At 42.4% G+C, this 20,348-nt stretch overlaps 1 protein-coding gene across 1 annotated transcript in view; it reads left to right on the forward strand.

The window, feature by feature from the left end:
• Nucleotides 1-2,362: 2,362 nt before the first annotated feature.
• ctnnbl1 (catenin, beta like 1) overlaps nt 2,363-20,348 on the forward strand; it is a gene marked incomplete at its 5' end in the record, with an annotated part of 135,453 nt that continues 117,467 nt past the window's right edge. The window contains 3 exons of the mRNA XM_084436072.1: nt 2,363-2,404; nt 2,942-3,007; nt 3,277-3,291. Of these exons, the coding sequence (XP_084292198.1) occupies nt 2,363-2,404; nt 2,942-3,007; nt 3,277-3,291 (123 nt within the window). The remainder of the gene's footprint in view (nt 2,405-2,941; nt 3,008-3,276; nt 3,292-20,348) is intronic.

Consider the following 20,348-nt stretch of genomic DNA (forward strand, 5'->3'; position numbering starts at 1 on the left):
ACTCAAAGTGCAACAGTAGTATAATGGTGTAGAGAAAAATAACATCAGTAATTTTCAAACAGTAACAAAGCCTGGGAAAAATCGAATCTAAAGTCAACAAATAAATATCATTCAATGACATAAACACTTACCAAACACAGCAGAGGTCTCCAGGACCTCTGCTCTCTCTCTCTCGGCAGCCAGCTGCCCCTCCAGGTACTCCAGGCGCTTATCGCGGGCACGTACACACCTGACCTGGCGGATCAGGGCCTGGAGTACCTCTGTGGCCAGTGAGTGCCCCTCTCCATGCAGGTACTCCCGCGTCGCCCAGGGATTCATAATTTGTAGCTGTAAAAAACACAATACATTTAAGGACACGTGAATGAAAAAAGCTAAAATAATAACACAATAAGGAACAAAAATGTCCACTGTATCCATGCTTCAGGTAACATTGATTTGCCTGATGCACAACAGCAACACATATGTTTGCCACACGCAGACCACCCTGGGCCTGATAGATGACCCCCATGTCTGCTTAGATGCTATACTAATCCTGTCTTCCTCTCTCCTCCCTAGTATCTCCCCCTTTCACTCTAAACAGGTCCTGTGAACACCTCCCTGTCTCCTGTAGCACACCTGGTAACTTGTCCCAGCGAACCTCCCACCCTGTCCTCAGCCAAGGTCCCCCTTAAGACTTGCAGATCAATCTCCTGCTCTGCTCATGCAAATTTAACTCTGTAAATTCAAATATATTACCCTGTATATTGTTCCTTAGCCAATGCCATGTCACCTATTTTTAATTAAAACAAAAATGTATAAAAACACACTATCTTTGGTGACATCTATGTAGCCTACTTTGGTAGGTAAACATGTTCTAAACAATTCCGGGTTTTAAATATACAGTAACTGCGTTTGTCGGTTTGTAACTTGGTTGCTAATCTTCAACATAGCGCTGCATTTTACAATGTTAATGTCAATACGTTATTTTTTTTTCAAGCGACTAACTTAATGAAAACAACATTGTATGTTGATAGTTTGGTGTTTAGATGTGAAAAGGTAAAATGTGAAAACATTACAGCCAATAGCCTAACCACGAGCCTAGCCTAATGTTAGGGGCCTACTTTTTTGACGACAAATGACAAATTGAATTAATTCGATGGAAATGCCATCACCAAATAATGCACGTGGTTTAACGCAGGCCACTATGGTCTAATCAAAACCATGAATTTGTTCATGCGAATTATAAATAGTGCAAGCATATGATACATGCAGTCATAGCACGTGTTATAAACGTAGGCTATCCAAACCATTAGCCTAATTTGTCAACGCCAATTACAAATGCGTGATAGCATATGATAAACGCAGTAGCCTAATTATCACGAACACCCTCTTCATAAATAGGCCTACTACAATTTACTCTTAATCACTCACGTTGAACATCTCCAATTTTTGAGCCAGCTGGATGACCTCTGGCTCATTTATGGTGGGCAGCGCCGGGGGAGCAGTTGGTCTGGCAGCCATGATCTCATGTGATCTCTGATAATGATCATGTGTCGGTCGCCTCTTTTAACAGACCGATGGAGCCGCCTCCCGTCAGAGCCGTTTTTTGGGTTATTTAGTTTTGAAAAGCTGATTGATAGGACGATAATCTATATCTTTTGCATATTACATGAAATTTCTATAGCTTTACTGGACTTGAAAATATATATATTAAAATAATACCCTTGATTGTGATTGTGTGTGTGTATAGCCTATAGGCCGAAATGAAATAGCATAAAACTAAGAACCATAGCACTTCGGTCATTTTATTGTGTAATAGCCTACACCACTCATGACTGCAAGAGCATATTGCATGTTGATTTAAAATATTAATTTAAAATGTTCTCCCATAATTAGGCCAGCATCCAAGCTATCATCAATATTAGCCTACTATTATTATTTTTATTTATATTATTGTTATTACTGTTACGATGCTCCAAATACACATAAATGATGAGTGCTATATTTCTATAATAAGTTCCTAGTATGTTTATTTAGTCCCCTCAGCTCCTCCCCCAGTGCGATCTTAGAAATCTCGTTCTTTGATCAGTCTTTTAAGTTAGTTCTTTGATATCTTTCATTGACAGTTCTTTGATATTGAAGTTCTTTGAAGTTCAGTGAAGGCCTATTTCTCCCCAACCGACGGGCGCGCGCACCACATTAACAAGTAGGACTGCTACATCTAGCAACTGACGGTCGTGGACACACTCGATTCGTCGTTGCCATTATTCGCCAGCCCGAGCAGCACTATCTCCCCATTCTTCATATTGTAATAAACCTTTGTAGAAAGGGTCCTGGGGATTATACCCGATAGCTGTAGCTGCCACCACCTTTGTTTACCGGTATGGTCCGGTGCCAAACCCCAGAGAACCACCACAACGACAGGGTAGAAAAGGAATAATATTTTATTAATTCAGTATTTAAAAAGGAGCCAGGGAAACAAGGCCAGCCTACTCCACTACTACTGGCCAGCTGTGGCCAACAAAAGGCCGCACAAATCTATAGGCTGGGTATGAAAACCGTGATAATAAACCGCACACACGCGTAACACTGGTGCCACACTTAAGGCTCGCAAGAGCTTTACACTGCACGCCTCCACTACACCGCACAGCACACACAGAAGCTGGGGGTTCACACCACCGCCAGACAACCACTACAATCTTAGAACATGATACCCCACACAGGCCTATACACAGAGCTCCCTCTAGCCCCACAGCTCACCAAACGCGTCGGACTGCCCCTGACCTCCCGTTCCTAACTAATTTCATGGATAGCCTACAAAATAGGCATTAAAAACTATACCGCTAGCTATGGATGTATTGAAAGACACACAAGACATGCATTAAACATTACACATTAACAAATAGGCATTGATTAAAGACTATAACTTAACTCTCGCGAGTTGGTGCGACCCCCCCCCCAGGGTCTAGGCTTTGCGCACCGCGCCGACCAATTCAGTCCAGGCAAGGGGGGAAAGGACGTCGGTGCGGTGAGGCAGACAGGGACTCGCGACGGCAGGCCGGGTGTCCCAACTCGGCCAGGGAGCAGGTAGGCAGACCAGACAGTAGGCACTCCTAACAAACCCGTCCCTCACGCTGGCTGTCCCCTGCCCACTCTGGCTCACTATCTTCCCCGTCGGTGGCCCTAACCAGCCACGAACGGATCCCTCCCCCCGCGAATGCAATAACAAACATACAATATACTGGTATGGTCCTACTCCCGGGCACCCCCTCACACTCCCGGCTCTGTTCCTTATAGAGTCCCTGCCAGAGCGTGAGTCACAGGTGATCAGTGTTAACGTCAATTAGCCCCACTAGGCCAGGTGATCAGCGTTAAGTCAATGCTGGTGGGCAAAGCTCCACCACAATATTCAGACAGCATCTAATAATGGGAGCGCCCATTTAAAGGGATAGTGTGCTATTTCAGATCTCACGCTTCATGAAGGTTCTGTCCTGAACACATCTATGTGTCAGTATTGTGTCATACTTATAGCGCCACCTATTGGTGAAACAGGAAGTCCTCATAACTCCGGCATACATCATCCGATTTGCACCAAATTGCTGACGCTTGAGTTTCACCTACTGGTGAAACAGGAAGTACTCATAACTCCTCCATACATTATCCAATTTGTCCGATATATCTCACGCTTCATGACGGTTCTGTCCTGAACACATATATGTGTCAGTATTGCGTCATACGTATAGCGCCACCTATTGGTGAAACAGGAAGTCCTCATAACTCCTGCATACATCATCCGATTTGCACCAAATTGCTGACGCTTCATGAAGGTCACCTTCTGAACACATCTATGCGTCGGTATTGAGTTACACTTACAGCGCCACCTACTGGTGAAACAGGAAGTACTCATAACTCCTACATACATTATCCGATTTACTCCAAATTGCTCATGCTTGATGAAGGTCGCATCTTGAACACATCTGTAGGTCAGTATTGCGTCATACCTACAGCGCCACCTACTGCTTACAGGAAGTCCTCATAACTCCTACATACTTTGTCCGATTTACACAACATTTCTCACGCTTCATCAAGGTAGCGTCCTGAACACATCTATGCTTCGGTATTGTCACGCTTAGAGCGCCACCTACTGGTGACAGGAAGTTTCTCTCAGCACAGGACACCGAAATAGCACACCCTTTAACGGCGCCGCACCCCGACACGCGTGGGGTGCGAGGGCCCGCTCACTGCTGCTCGCAGCCCTAGTTAGGGCCCGAGCACTGGCGGTGCGAGGCCCTATTGAATTTCGAAGGATTATTATTATTAGGGGCCAGGCAGCGTAGCTGCCGGAACCCTATTGTATTTGCCTATATTATTAGGGGCCAGGCAGCGTAGCTGCCGGAACCCTATTGTATTTGCCTATATTATTATTATTATTATTATAATTATTATTATTCTCCATCTTCCACTGAAGTCTAACTTCCCGTGGACAAAAAATCACCAAAATTTGCACATAGCTCCAGTACTATACCCAAAGTCCTCAACCTGCATTGTAGGTAAAAAAAACCTGAAGGTGGCGCTACAGCAACAGTCTAAAGTTTAAAACTTTAAAAAATCATAACAAATCAGCCATAGGTGCCATCACTGTAAAACCACCATGTGAATGTAGTCCCAAGTGAGACAAAACTTTCATACGCTTTGAGCTTGCAGGAATTTTGAAGTCCATCACTCTGATTTCTTCATAAACTGTAAAACCTATCAAACCTATCTCCTCCCACATTTTTTGTTCAATTGACACCAAAATGTATCTACTGTATCTTCAGACTGTCCTTACCAAACGATCCTCACAGATTTTTGAAATATGAAAAATTGAGCCCACAGCACATCAAAAAGTTTTACTGTTAACAGTTCTGTATACAGTTCCTATTAATTCTCGCCAAATCAATGTCTGATCATCCTCATAAAAAGTGACGACATTGGCCACATATCCACGATGTAGTGTGATTTTTTTCAGAATTTTATTTCAAAAATTGAATTTTTAAAAATATGTTTAATTCTGTCCTCTGAAAACAACACTGCATACAGAGAAAACTACGTTACCCACAATCCAACGCAAGCTCCACGAATCAGAGACATCGCTGTTGGCAACCCTACCCAACCCCCGACTAAATCGATTGATTGGCAACTGACTGAATACACAGCTGCTGAAGTTAATGTTCAATTATGAAAAAAAAGCTAACAAAACCTGTAACCCACATTTTTCAATCAATTAACACTAAAGTTGCTACACTGGATCTTCAAACTGTCATTCACAAACTCATTGACCAGATTATTGAATTATCAAAATTGAGCTTACAATGCATCAAAATGTTTTACTTATTAGGGGCCAGGCAGCGTAGCTGCCGGAACCCTATTGTATTTGCCTATATTATTATTAGGGGCCAGGCAGCGTAGCTGCCGGAACCCTATTGTATTTGCCTATATTATTATTATTATTATTATTATTATTATTATTCTCCTTCCACTGAAGTCTAACTTCCCATGAACAAAAAATCACCAAAATTTGCACATAGCTCCAGTACTATATCCAAAGTCCTCAACCTGCATTGTAGGTCAAAAAACCTGAAGGTGGCGCTACAGCAACAGTCTAAAGTTTAAAACTTAAAGAAATCATAACAAATCAGCCATAGGTGCTATCACTGTAAAACCACCACGTGAATGTAGTCCCAAGTGAGACAAAACTTTCATATGCTTTGACCTTGCAGGAATTTTGAAGTCCATCACTCTGATTTCTTCATAAACTGTAAAACCTATCAAACCTATCTCCTCCCACATTTTTTGTTCAATTGACACCAAAATCGATCTACTGTATCTTCAGACTGTCCTTACCAAACGATCCTCACAGATTTTTGAAATATGAAAAATAGAGCCCACAGCACTTCAAAAAGTTTTACTGTTAACAGTTCTGTATAGTTCCTATTAATTCTCGCCAAATCAATGTCTGATCATCCTCATAAAGAGTGACAACATTGGCCACATATCCAAGATGTAGTATGATTTTTTTCAGAATTTTATCTCAAAAATTGAATTTTTAAAAATATGTTTAATTCTGTCCTCTGAAACCAACACTTCATACAGAGAAAACTACATTACCCACAATCCAATGCAAGCTCCACGAATCTGAGACATCGCTGTTGGCAACCCTACCCAACCCCCGCCGAGGATTACAATGACTAAATTGATTGATTGGCAACTGACTGAGTACACAGCTGCTGAAGTTAATGTTCAATTATGAAAAAAAAAAGCTAACAAAACCTGTAACCCACATTTTTCAATCAATTAATACTAAAGTTGCTACACTGGATCTTCAAACTGTCATTCACAAACTCATTGACCAGATTATTGAATTATCAAAATTGAGCTTACAATGCATTAAAATGTTTTACTTATTATTATTATTCTCCATCTTCCACTGAAGTCTAACTTCCTGTGGACAAAAAATCACAAAAAAGTGCACATAGCTCCAGTACTAAACCCAAAGTCCTCAACCTGCATTGTAGGTCAATAAAGCTGAAGGTGGCGCTACAGCAAAAGTCTAAAGTTTAAAACTTTAAAAAATCATAACAAATCAGCCATAGGTGCCATCACTGTAAAACCACCACGTGAATGTAGGCCCAAGTGAGACAAAACTTTCATACACTCTGACCTTGCAGGAATTTTGATTATTATTATTATTCTCCATCTTCCACTGGAGTCTAACTTCCCGTGGACAAAAAATCACCAAGATTTGCACATAGCTCCAGTAGTATACCCAAAGTCCTCAACCTGCATTGTAGGTCAATAAACCTGAAGGTGGCGCTACAGCAACAGTCTAAAGTTTAAAACTTAAAAAAATCATAACAAATCAGCCATAGGTGCTATCACTGTAAAACCACCACGTGAATGTAGGCCCAAGTGAGACAAAACTTTCATACGCTTTGACCTTGCAGGAATTTTGAAGTCCATCACTCTGATTTCTTCATAAACTGTAAAACCTATCAAACCTATCTCCTCCCACATTTTTAGTTCAATTGACACCAAAATTGATCTACTGTATCTTCAGACTGTCCTTACCAAACGATCCTCACAGATTTTTGAAATATGAAAAATTGAGCCCACAGCACATCAAAAAGTTTTACTGTTAACAGTTCTGTATATAGTTCCTATTTATTCTCGCCAAATCAATGGCTGATCGTCCTCATAAAAAGTGACAACATTAGCCACATATCCAAGATGTAGTATGATTTTTTTTTAGAATTTTATCTCAAAAATAGAATTTTTTAAAATATGTTTAATTCTGTCCTCTGAAACCAACACTTCATACAGAGAAAACTACGTTACCCATAATCCAACACAAGCTCCACGAATCGGAGACATCGCTGTTGGCAACCCTACCCAACCCCCGCCGAGGATTACAATGACTAAATCGATTGATTGGCAACTGACTGAGTACACAGCTGCTGAAGTTAATGTTCAATTATGAAGAAAAGCAAACAAAACCTGTAAAAATTAATAAACATATCTCATCCAACATTTTTCAATCAATTAACACCAAACTTGCTACACTGGATCTTCAGACTGTAATTCACAAACTCATTGACCATTGTTGAATTATCAAAATCGAGCTTACAACGCATCAAAATGTTTTACAAATGTTTTACGATACGAATGTACAAAATGAACATTGGAATGTCAACTTTCTTGTTGTCCTATTCTCTCGCTTATTGCTCCTAAACTTGTCGGAAATTGCCTGGCCCCGCCTCATCGCTGCGAAGCAGCTTTAATTATTATTATTATTCTCCATCTTCCACTGAAGTCTAACTTCCCATGGACAAAAAATCGCCAAAATTTGCACAAAGCTCCAGTCCTATACCCAAAGTCCTCAACCTGCATTGAAGGTCAATAAACCTGAAGGTGGCGCTACAGCAACAGTCTAAAGTTTAAAACTTAAAAAAAATCATAACAAATCAGCCATAGGTGCTATCACTGTAAAACCACCACGTGAATGTAGTCCCAAGTGAGACAAAACCTTCATACGCTTTGACCTTGCAGGAATTTTGAAGTCCATCACTCTGATTTCTTCATAAACTGTAAAACCTATCAAACCTATCTCCTCCCACATTTTTTGTTCAATTGACACCAAAATCGATCTACTGTATCTTCAGACTGTCCTTACCAAACGATCCTCACAGATTTTTGAAATATGAAAAATAGAGCCCACAGTACTTCAAAAAGTTTTACTGTTAACAGTTCTGTATAGTTCCTATTAATTCTCGCCAAATCAATGTCTGATCATCCTCATAAAGAGTGACAACATTGGCCACATATCCAAGATGTAGTATGATTTTTTTCAGAATTTTATCTCAAAAATTGAATTTTTAAAAATATGTTTAATTCTGTCCTCTGAAACCAACACTTCATACAGAGTAAACTACATTACCCACAATCCAACGCAAGCTCCACGAATCTGAGACATCGCTGTTGGCAACCCTACCCAACCCCCGCCGAGGATTACAATGACTAAATTGATTGATTGGCAACTGACTGAGTACACAGCTGCTGAAGTTAATGTTCAATTATGAAAAAAAAAAGCTAACAAAACCTGTAACCCACATTTTTCAATCAATTAATACTAAAGTTGCTACACTGGATCTTCAAACTGTCATTCACAAACTCATTGACCAGATTATTGAATTATCAAAATTGAGCTTACAATGCATTAAAATGTTTTACTTATTATTATTATTCTCCATCTTCCACTGAAGTCTAACTTCCTGTGGACAAAAAATCACAAAAATGTGCACATAGCTCCAGTACTAAACCCAAAGTCCTCAACCTGCATTGTAGGTCAATAAAGCTGAAGGTGGCGCTACAGCAAAAGTCTAAAGTTTAAAACTTTAAAAAATCATAACAAATCAGCCATAGGTGCCATCACAGTAAAACCACCACGTGAATGTAGGCCCAAGTGAGACAAAACTTTCATACACTCTGACCTTGCAGGAATCTTGATAATTATTATTATTCTCCCATCTTCCACTGAAGTCTAACTTCCCGTGGACAAAAAATCACCAAGATTTGCACATAGCTCCAGTAGTATACCCAAAGTCCTCAACCTGCATTGTAGGTCAATAAACCTGAAGGTGGCGCTACAGCAACAGTCTAAAGTTTAAAACTTAAAAAAATCATAACAAATCAGCCATAGGTGCTATCACTGTAAAACCACCACGTGAATGTAGGCCCAAGTGAGACAAAACTTTCATACGCTTTGACCTTGCAGGAATTTTGAAGTCCATCACTCTGATTTCTTCATAAACTGTAAAACCTATCAAACCTATCTCCTCCCACATTTTTAGTTCAATTGACACCAAAATTGATCTACTGTATCTTCAGACTGTCCTCACCAAACGATCCTCACAGATTTTTGAAATATGAAAAATTGAGCCCACAGCACATCAAAAAGTTTTACTGTTAACAGTTCTGTATATAGTTCCTATTAATTCTCGCCAAATCAATGTCTGATTGTCCTCATAAAAAGTGACAACATTAGCCACATATCCAAGATGTAGTATGATTTTTTTTGAGAATTTTATCTCAAAAATTGATTTTTTTAAAATATGTTTAATTCTGTCCTCTGAAACCAACACTTCATACAGAGAAAACTACGTTACCCATAATCCAACACAAGCTCCACGAATCGGAGACATCGCTGTTGGCAACCCTACCCAACCCCCGCCGAGGATTACAATGACTAAATCGATTGATTGGCAACTGACTGAGCTGCTGAAGTTAATGTTCAATTATGAAGAAAAGCAAACAAAACCTGTAAAAATTAATAAACATATCTCATCCCACATTTTTCAATCAATTAACACCAAACTTGCTACACTGGATCTTCAGACTGTAATTCACAAACTCATTGACCAGATTGTTGAATTATCAAAATCGAGCTTACAACGCATCAAAATGTTTTACAAATGTTTTACGATACGAATGTACAAAATGAACATTGGAATGTCAACTTTCTTGTTGTCCTATTCTCTCGCTTATTGCTCCTAAACTTGTCGGAAATTGCCTGGCCCCGCCTCATCGCTGCGAAGCAGCTTTAATTGGGGGCCAAGCAGCGCAGTGCTGGCACCCATTGTTCTTGTACCTTTTCTTATTATTATTATTTATTCTTCTGCCATTGGAGTCTATGGCAGCCCATAGAACCGTATGGTAAAAAGTTGGGAAAATTGGCACACTCATTCATGACAGTCCCCAAAGTCTTCTCACCAAGACCCATGTCCACAGCTTGAACGCTCTAGCGCCACCAACGTGTCAAAGTTGGAGGTGCATTTGTGCATGCAACTTTTGACCTGTAAGCCTGATTTTCAAAAACGAGGCAGCGTTGGATCCCTTCGCTCAAGCCAAGTTCAACGCACCCTATGACATCATTTTCCACCATATTGGATTTCCCGCCATATTGGATTTAGTGTAAAACACTCAAAATGTATCTCCTCCTAGGTTTTTTCACCAATCTGCACCACACGCAGTATGCACAATCTATAGACCGATGTCCACAAAAGTCTTACAGGGATTTTTGATTGTCCATTGCGTTCCCTCGTGACAGCCAATCAAAATTGGCCGAAAAGCTGCAAAACAGGAACTGGGGTCATATCTCAGTAATGTTTTAATCTATCAAAACCACATTTGGCACACTCATCCGGGACACACCCATGACATCTGTCCCCAAGCCTTACGTTGACATCTCGTGCACTCTAGCGCCACCAGCGTGTCAAAGTTGGAGTCGCGTTGATGCCAGTAACTTTTGAACTGTATGTCCAATCTTCAAAATGATGGTAGCAATGGATTCCCTGGCTCATGCCGAGTTCAAAACACCCCATGGTTTCATTATAACTTCATTTGTTTGATTGCAGAATGAAAGAAACACTTTTTGTCCTCTGCACAATTTCACCAGTTTCAGAGGTTTTTGGAAAAAGTCACATTTTCTAAACTGCCATCCCTCTTCTAATTCTCACAGCTCATACACATTTTATATATCAAAACGTTCACACGACTCTTGGGATTCATAAAATCAAAAAAGCTAAGCTCTTCGATGTATATTTTTCACTCTGGGACAGTTCGAATAATGACTCCCCCCCCTCCATTGAAATCAATGGAGCCACGCTCTAGAAAATCTCTCTTCGCTCTAGAATCTCTAACTGTTTCTAACTCTTCACCTCTCCTACTTTTCTGAAGACCGAAGGACATTTTATACATGGAAATGTTCGCGTGATTGTCTGGATTCTGAAGAAGTAAATAGTTGAGCTATGCTATGTATACTTTTCGCTGTGTGCCAATTTAAACAACGACACCCCCCCCTCTCACTCTACCGAGAGGAAGCAACCCTGCCAGGTGATATTAATTAAGTGCTCAGGACTCAGACTCACGGGGTTAGGGAAGGCTCACATGCCTTGTGGACTAGGGTGGTTCACTTTTGCAACATCCTGCGTAGCACAGTGGTTAGCGTGTCGGCCTTGCAAGCAGCAGGTACAGAGATCGAATCCTGTTCAACCATGTCTGGCTTTTGACATGTTTTGCTTGTTGTCTTTGATGCGCTGGTCGTGCGTCCCGCTTGGCCCCCACATCGCTGCTTGCAGCTATATTTATTATTATTATTCCTCTGCCATTGTAGTCTATGGCAGCCCATAGAAGCTTATGGTAGAAAGTTATGAAAAATGGCACACTCATTCGGGACAGTGCCCTGACCCTCCTCACCAAGTCTCATGTCCACACCTCACCCTCTCTAGCGCCACCAACGTGTCAAAGTTGGAGGTGCATTTATGCATGCAGCTTTTCTTCAGCAAGTCCAATTTTCAAACTTCAGGTGTCCTTCAATTCCTTGGCTCAAGCCGGATTCAACGCACTCTATGACGTCATTGTGGCCATCTTGGCTTCTCCGCCATTTTGAATGATGTGCAAAACCCTTAAAATGTATCTCCTCCTAGGAACTTTCACCAATTTGCATGAACATCGGTGGATGTCATCTATACACCAATGTCTACAAAGGATGTACAGGGATTTTTGATTATCCATTGTGTTCGCATGTGACAGCCAATCAAAATTGGCAGAAAAGCTGCAAAACAGGAACTGGGGTCATATCTCAGTAATGTTTTAATCTATCAAAACCACATTTGGCACACTCATTCGGGACATACCCATGACATCTGTCACCAAGCCTAATGTTGACATCTCGTGCACTCTAGCGCCACCAGCGTGTCAAAGTTGGAGTTGCGTTTATGCCAGTAACTTTTGAACTGTATGTCCAATCTTCAAAATTATGGTAACAATGGATTTCCTGGCTCATGCTGAGTTCAAAACACCCCATGGTGTCATTATTACTTCATTTGTTTGATTGCAGAATGAAAGGAACACTTTTTGTCTTCTGCACAATTTCCCCAGTTTCAGAGTGCTGAAAGGCGCATTTTGGAAAAAGTCACACATTTTCTAAACTGCCATCCCTCTTCCAATTCTCACAGCTCATACACATTTTATATATCAAAACGTTCACACGACTCTTGGGATTCATAAAATCAAAAAGGCTAAGCTCTTCGATGTATATTTTTCACTCTGTGACAGTTCGAATAATGACCCCCCCCCTCCATTGAAATCAATGGAGCCACACTCTAGAAAATCTCTCTTCGCTCTAGAATCTCTAACTGTTTCTAACTCTTCACCTCTCCTACACTTCTGAAGACCGAAGGACATTTTATACATGGAAATGTTCGCGTGATTGTCTGGATTCTGAAGAAGTAAATAGTTGAGCTATGCTATGTATACTTTTCGCTGTGTGCCAATTTAAACAAAGACACCCCCCCTCTCACTCTACCGAGAGGAAGCAACCCTACCAGGTGACATTAATTAAGGGCTCAGGACTCACTCTACCAAGAGGAAGCAGAAGCTGACATTATCCACTCAAATCTGCGACGCACTTTGTAAGATCCGTTGTGGCATAGCGGGTAGCGCGTCAGTCTCGCAAGCAGCGAGTTCAGGGTTTGATTCCCGTTCATCCAAAGTGCATTCTTATAATTATTGTAATATGCTGCTGTGGAAGTCAATGGCAGACAACAGAATCATTGTAGGTCGCTCCTGCCAGTTAAAAGTTGTGAAATTTGGCTCACAGACCAGGGACTCGTGTGCCTATTGTTTAGAGTAAGTAATATGTGTGTATTACAAATGTTTGCCATGTGGGGGAGGCATCTTACAGTACGGTACATCATATTCATGGGTTTTGTTGTAGAGACGATTATCCAGACAAGCACATACAGTAGAGACAATCACATAGACAAGCTCATACAGTAAAGATAATCACATAGACAATTGCATACAGTAGAGAAAATCAGACGGAAGCACATACAGTAGACAATCACAGACATACAGTACAGCAGAGAACATAACATACAATAGACACAATTACATAGACACAAGCACATACAGTACAGACAATCACATATAGTACAGTAATGCGCTCCTCTTGTGTAAAATGCAGCAGACGGAACTTGGTTGCGTATTGTTTGCCATGTTCATGGCCGTGTACAAATAGTCAAAGTGGGTAAAGGAAATGCAGTGAGTGGGTGTAGACTTCTGTGGAGTAGGGGAAGGTTTTGAAGATTCAATGGAGTCTAGTTTGTCTGAATGGGAAGGTGCAAGTGAAGAAGTGAAGAACACTGGCCAGACTCCTGTTTACCTTCATTGCTATCAGAAGGTAGGCCGTCTTTCGCTGGTGCAGCAAGAAATTCCACTCTAGGCTCCCATTTTGTAGTGTTCACTGACAACAACATTCTCGCAAACTTACAGGAGGTGAACCTGAGAAGCTTGGAGCAACAGTGGGCAGCCAGACTCTACAACTACCACTTCAACATCAAGTTCCAGCCTGACAAAACCAATGTTAATGCTGATGCCCTATCTCGTGTACCTGTGGATGGAGGAGAGGATGGTGAAGAGGAGGAGATCCTGGCCCTGAAGACTTTTCTCACCGGGGTGGAAAACCCATGCCCAGAAATGCTTAACTCTCCTGTCCAAGTTGACCTAGAAGAAGTGCAGCTGGGCCGAACCCCCTGGAGAATGGAAGGACGCCCAGCAAAAAAGATGACATGATTCGCCACATGCTGTTATCCTTGCAGACAGGGAAACCGCCCAGTCCAACAGAAAGGATCGCCCTGCAACGTGACACTCGGCAGATCCTCAAGGAGAGATAGAGGCTGACTCTGAGGGAGGGAGTCTTGCATCAGTGTGTGAGGGACCCCAACACCGCAAACTCCATCTTTCAGCTGGTCCTCCCTACAGCCTTGAAAGAGAAGGTGTGGCAGAATTTCCACGAACGGGCTGGCCACACGGGTGTGGGAAAGACTTTAGCTCTCATCCGCTGCCCACGAGTGTTGAGTATTAGACCAGCCTACTTTTCTTGTTTTATTGAGCTGAATGATTTTCATAGTTTGCAGTGGTTGAAGTTTACAGTGGTTATAACGTTTGCTGTGTTTACCAAGTCTGCAGTGTAGTTGCAGTCTGACAAACATATCTCTAAAGCCTTCAAAACATCAGTCGTATTTGCTTCATCTTTTGCGTGGTCAGCTTGGCCCCCACAACGCTGCTTGCAGCTTTAATTATTATTATTATTCTCCTTCTCCTTCTTCCAAAACAAATGCATTTTTGGCGGCCTAAACATCGATGAAAACGGATGAAACTTTGCAGATACGTCAGTCCCGGTGAAAAATTTGATAATTCATGGGTGACGGAAATGGGCGTGGCAAAACGGCTCAAGAGCGCCCCCTGGAAAATCTAAAATGGCGAGCCCCACCTTTCAGTTTGATGTAGGCGAACGAAATTCGGTGGGCATATGTAGTTCATCGAGACGCACTAAAATGTCTCTTGGAGCTATACCCAACATGCAACAGGAAGGCCGCCATTTTGATTTTAATGTGCCATTTTGTCCTTGTTTTGACCATTTCCATGCCTCGTACTTCGACGAACTCCTCTTACAGATTTCATCCGATCAACTTCATATCAGGTCAGCTTCATCTTAAGACCTTTGTGATCAAAAGTTATCAAAAAAATTGAGTTTTCACCAAACACCCTTGCCGTGGCGCCCCGCCAAAGTTTGACATTTCGCCATAAAACACGAAGTCCTCATAACTCCTCCATACATTATCCAATTTGTCCGATATATCTCACGCTTCATGACGGTTCTGTCCTGAACACATCTATGTGTCAGTATTGCATCATACTTATAGCGCCACCTATTGGTGAAACAGGAAGTCCTCATAACTCCTCCATACATTGTCCGATTTGTCCGATATATCTCACGCTTCATGACGGTTCTGTCCTGAACACATCTATGTGTCAGTATTGCGTCATACTTATAGCGCCACCTATTGGTGAAACAGGAAGTCCTCATAACTCCTCCATACATTATCCAATTTGTCCGATATATCTCACGCTTCATGACGGTTCTGTCCTGAACACATCTATGTGTCAGTATTGCGTCATACTTATAGCGCCACCTATTGGTGAAACAGGAAGTCCTCATAACTCCTCCATACATTATCCAATTTGTCCGATATATCTCACGCTTCATGACGGTTCTGTCCTGAACACATCTATGTGTCAGTATTGCGTCATACTTATAGCGCCACCTATTGGTGAAACAGGAAGTCCTCATAACTCCTCCATACATTATCCAATTTGTCCGATATATCTCACGCTTCATGACGGTTCTGTCCTGAACACATCTATGTGTCAGTATTGCGTCATACTTATAGCGCCACCTATTGGTGAAACAGGAAGTCCCCATAACTCCTCCATACATTATCCGATTTGTCCGATATATCTCACGCTTCATGACGGTTCTGTCCTGAACACATCTATGTGTCAGTATTGCGTCATACTTATAGCGCCACCTATTGGTGAAACAGGAAGTCCCCATAACTCCTCCATACATTATCCGATTTGTCCGATATATCTAGCGCTTCATGACGGTTCTGTCCTGAACACATCTATGTGTCAGTATTGCGTCATACTTATAGCGCCACCTATTGGTGAAACAGTACGTCCTCATAACTCCTCCATACATTATCCGATTTGTCCGATATGTCTCACGCTTCATGACAGTTCTGTCCTGAACACATCTATGTGTCGGTATTGAGTCACACTTACAGCGCCACCTACTGGTGAAACAGGAAGTCCTCATAACTCCTACATACGTTATCCGATTTACTCAACATTTCTCACGCTTCATCAAGGTACCGTCCTGAACACATCTATGCTTCGGTATTGAGTCACGCCTAGAGCGCCACCTACTGGTGACAGGAAGTTTCTCTCAGTACTGCACACCGAAATAGCACAGCCTTTAACGGCGCAGCACCCCGACACGCGTGGGGTGCGAGGGCCCGCTCACTGCTGCTCGCAGCACTAGTTAGGGCCCGAGCACTGGCGGTGCGAGGCCCTATTGTATTTCGAAGGATTATTATTATTCTCCCTTCTCCTTCTTCTTCTCCCCAAACAAATGCCTTTTTGGCGGCCTAAACATCTATGAAAACGGATGAAACTTTGCAGATACATCAGTCCCGGTGAAAAATTTGATAATTCATGGGTGACGGAAATGGGCGTGGCAAAACGGCTCAAGAGCGCCCCCTGGAAAATTTAAAATGGCGAGCCCCACCTTCCAGTTTGATGTAGGCGAACGAAATTCGGTGGGCAAATGTAGTTCATCGAGACACACTAAAATGTCTCTTAGAGCTATACCCAACATGCAACAGGAAGTCCGCCATTTTGCTCTTAATGTGCCATTTTGTCCGTGTTTTCACCATTTCCATGCCTCGTACTTCGACGAACTCCTCCTACAGATTTCATCCGATCAACTTCATATCGGGTCAGCTTCATCTTAAGACCTTTGTGATCAAAAGTTATCAAAAAAATTGAGTTTTCACCAAACACCCTTGCCGTGGCGCCCTGCCAAAGTTTGACATTTCGCCATAAAACACGAAGTCCTCATAACTCCTCCATACATTATCCAATTTGTCCGATATATCTCACGCTTCATGACGGTTCTGTCCTGAACACATCTATGTGTCAGTATTGCGTCATACTTATAGCGCCACCTATTGGTGAAACAGGAAGTCCTCATAACTCCTCCATACATTATCCAATTTGTCCGATATATCTCACGCTTCATGACGGTTCTGTCCTGAACACATCTGTGTCAGTATTGCGTCATACTTATAGCGCCACCTATTGGTGAAACAGGAAGTCCTCATAACTCCTCCATACATTATCCAATTTGTCCGATATATCTCACGCTTCATCACGGTTCTGTCCTGAACACATCTATGTGTCAGTATTGCGTCATACTTATAGCGCCACCTATTGGCGAAACAGGAAGTCCTCATAACTCCTCCATACATTATCCAATTTGTCCGATATAGCTCACGCTTCATGACGGTTCTGTCCTGAACACATCTATATTTCAGTATTGCGTCATACTTATAGCGCCACCTATTGGTGAAACAGGAAGTCCTCATAACTCCTCCATACATTATCCAATTTGTCCGATATAGCTCACGCTTCATGACGGTTCTGTCCTGAAGACATCTATGTGTCAGTATTGCGTCATACGTATAGCGCCACCTATTGGTGAAACAGGAAGTCCTCATAACTCCTGCATACATCATCCGATTTGCACCAAATTGCTGACGCTTCATGAAGGTGGCCTTCTGAACCCATCTATGTGTCGGTATTGAGTCACACTTACAGCGCCACCTACTGGTGAAACAGGAAGTCCTCATAACTCCTACATACGTTATCCGATTTACTCAACATTTCTCACGCTTCATCAAGGTACTGTCCTGAACACATCTATGCTTCGGTATTGAGTCACGCCTAGAGCGCCACCTACTGGTGACAGGAAGTTTCTCTCAGTACTGAACACCGAAATAGCACAGCCTTTAACGGCGCAGCACCCCGACACGCATGGGGTGCGAGGGCCCGCTCACTGCTGCTCGCAGCCCTAGTTAGGGCCCGAGCACTGGCGGTGCGAGGCCCTATTGAAACTCGAAGGATTATTATTATTATTATTATTATTCTCCTACCTTCTTCTTCTCCCCAAACAAATGCCTTTTTGGCGGCCTAAACATCGATGAAAACGGATGAAACTTTGCAGATACATCAGTCCCGGTGAAAATCGGATATTTCATTGGTGACGGAAATGGGCGTGGCAAAACGGCTCAAGAGCGCCCCCTGGAAAGTTTAAAATGGCGAGCCCCACCTTTCAGTTTGATGTAGGCGAACGAAATTCGGTGGGCATATGTATTTCATTGAGCCACACTAAAATGTCTCTTGGAGCTATACCCAACATGCAACAGGAAGTCCGCCATTTTGCTCTTAATGTGCCATTTTGTCCTTGTTTTGACCATTTCCATGCCTCGTACTTCGACGAACTCCTCCTACAGATTTCATCCGATCAACTTCATATCGGGTCAACTTCATCTTAAGACCTTTGTGATCAAAAGTTATCCAAAAAATTGAGTTTTCACCAAACACCCTTGCCGTGGCGCCCCGCCAAAGTTTGACATTTCGCCATAAAACACGATGTCCTCATAACTCCTCCATACATTATCGGATTTGTCCGATATATCTCACGCTTCATGACAGTTCTGTCCTGAACACATCTATGTGTCAGTATTGCGTCATACTTATTGCGCCACCTATTGGTGAAACAGGAAGTCCTCATAACTCCTACATACATTATCCAATTCGTCCGATATATCTCACGCTTCATGACGGTTCTGTCCTGAACACATCTATGTGTCAGTATTGCGTCATACTTATAGCGCCACCTATTGGTGAAACAGGAAGTCCTCATAACTCCTACATACATTATCCAATTCGTCCGATATATCTCACGCTTCATGACGGTTCTGTCCTGAACACATCTATGTGTCAGTATTGCATCATACTTATAGCGCCACCTATTGGTGAAACAGTAAGTCCTCATAACTCCTCCATACATTATCCAATTTGTCCGATATATCTCACGCTTCATGAAGGTTCTGTCCTGAACACATCTATGTGTCAGTATTGCGTCATACGAATAGCACCACCTATTGGTGAAACAGGAAGTCCTCATAACTCCTGCATACATCATCCGATTTGCACCAAATTGCTGACGCTTCATGAAGGTGGCCTTCTGAACCCATCTATGTGTCGGTATTGAGTCACACTTACAGCGCCACCTACTGGTGAAACAGGAAGTCCTCATAACTCCTACATACGTTATCCGATTTACTCAACATTTCTCACGCTTCATCAAGGTACCGTCCTGAACACATCTATGCTTCGGTATTGAGTCACGCCTAGAGCGCCACCTACTGGTGACAGGAAGTTTCTCTCAGTACTGCACACCGAAATAGCACAGCCTTTAACGGCGCAGCACCCCGACACGCGTGGGGTGCGAGGGCCCGCTCACTGCTGCTCGCAGCCCTAGTTAGGGCCCGAGCACTGGCGGTGCGAGGCCCTATTGTATTTCGAAGGATTATTATTATTCTTGTTCTTCTCCCCAAACAAATGCCTTTTTGGCGGCCTAAACATCGATGAAAACGGATGAAACTTTGCAGATACGTCAGTCCCGGTGAAAAATTTGATAATTCATGGGTGCCGGAAATAGGCGTGGCAAAACGGCTCAAGAGCGCCCCCTGGAAAATTTAAAATGGCGAGCCCCACCTTTCAGTTTGATGTAGGCGAACGAAATTCGGAGGGCATATGTATTTCATCGAGCCACACTTAAATGTCTCTTGGAGCTATACCCAACATGCAACAGGAAGTCCGCCATTTTGCTCTTAATGTGCCATTTTGTCCTTGTTTTGACCATTTCCATGCCTCGTACTTCGACGAACTCCTCCTACAGATTTCATCCGATCAACTTCATATCGGGTCAGCTTCATCTTAAGACCTTTGTGATCAAAAGTTATCAAAAAAATTGAGTTTTCACCAAACACCCTTGCCGTGGCGCCCTGCCAAAGTTTGACATTTCGCCATAAAACACGATGTCCTCATAACTCCTCCATACATTATCGGATTTGTCCGATATATCTCACGCTTCATGACGGTTGTGTCCTGAACACATCTATGGGTCAGTATTGCGTCATACTTATAGCGCCACCTATTGGTGAAACAGGAAGTCCTCATAACTCCTCCATACATTATCGGATTTGTCCGATATATCTCACGCTTCATGACGGTTGTGTCCTGAACACATCTATGGGTCAGTATTGCGTCATACTTATAGCGCCACCTATTGGTGAAAC

The sequence above is a fragment of the Borostomias antarcticus genome, assembly GCF_949987555.1.
Source record: "Borostomias antarcticus genome assembly, chromosome: 3".
NCBI classification, from domain to species: Eukaryota; Metazoa; Chordata; class Actinopteri; order Stomiiformes; family Stomiidae; genus Borostomias; species Borostomias antarcticus.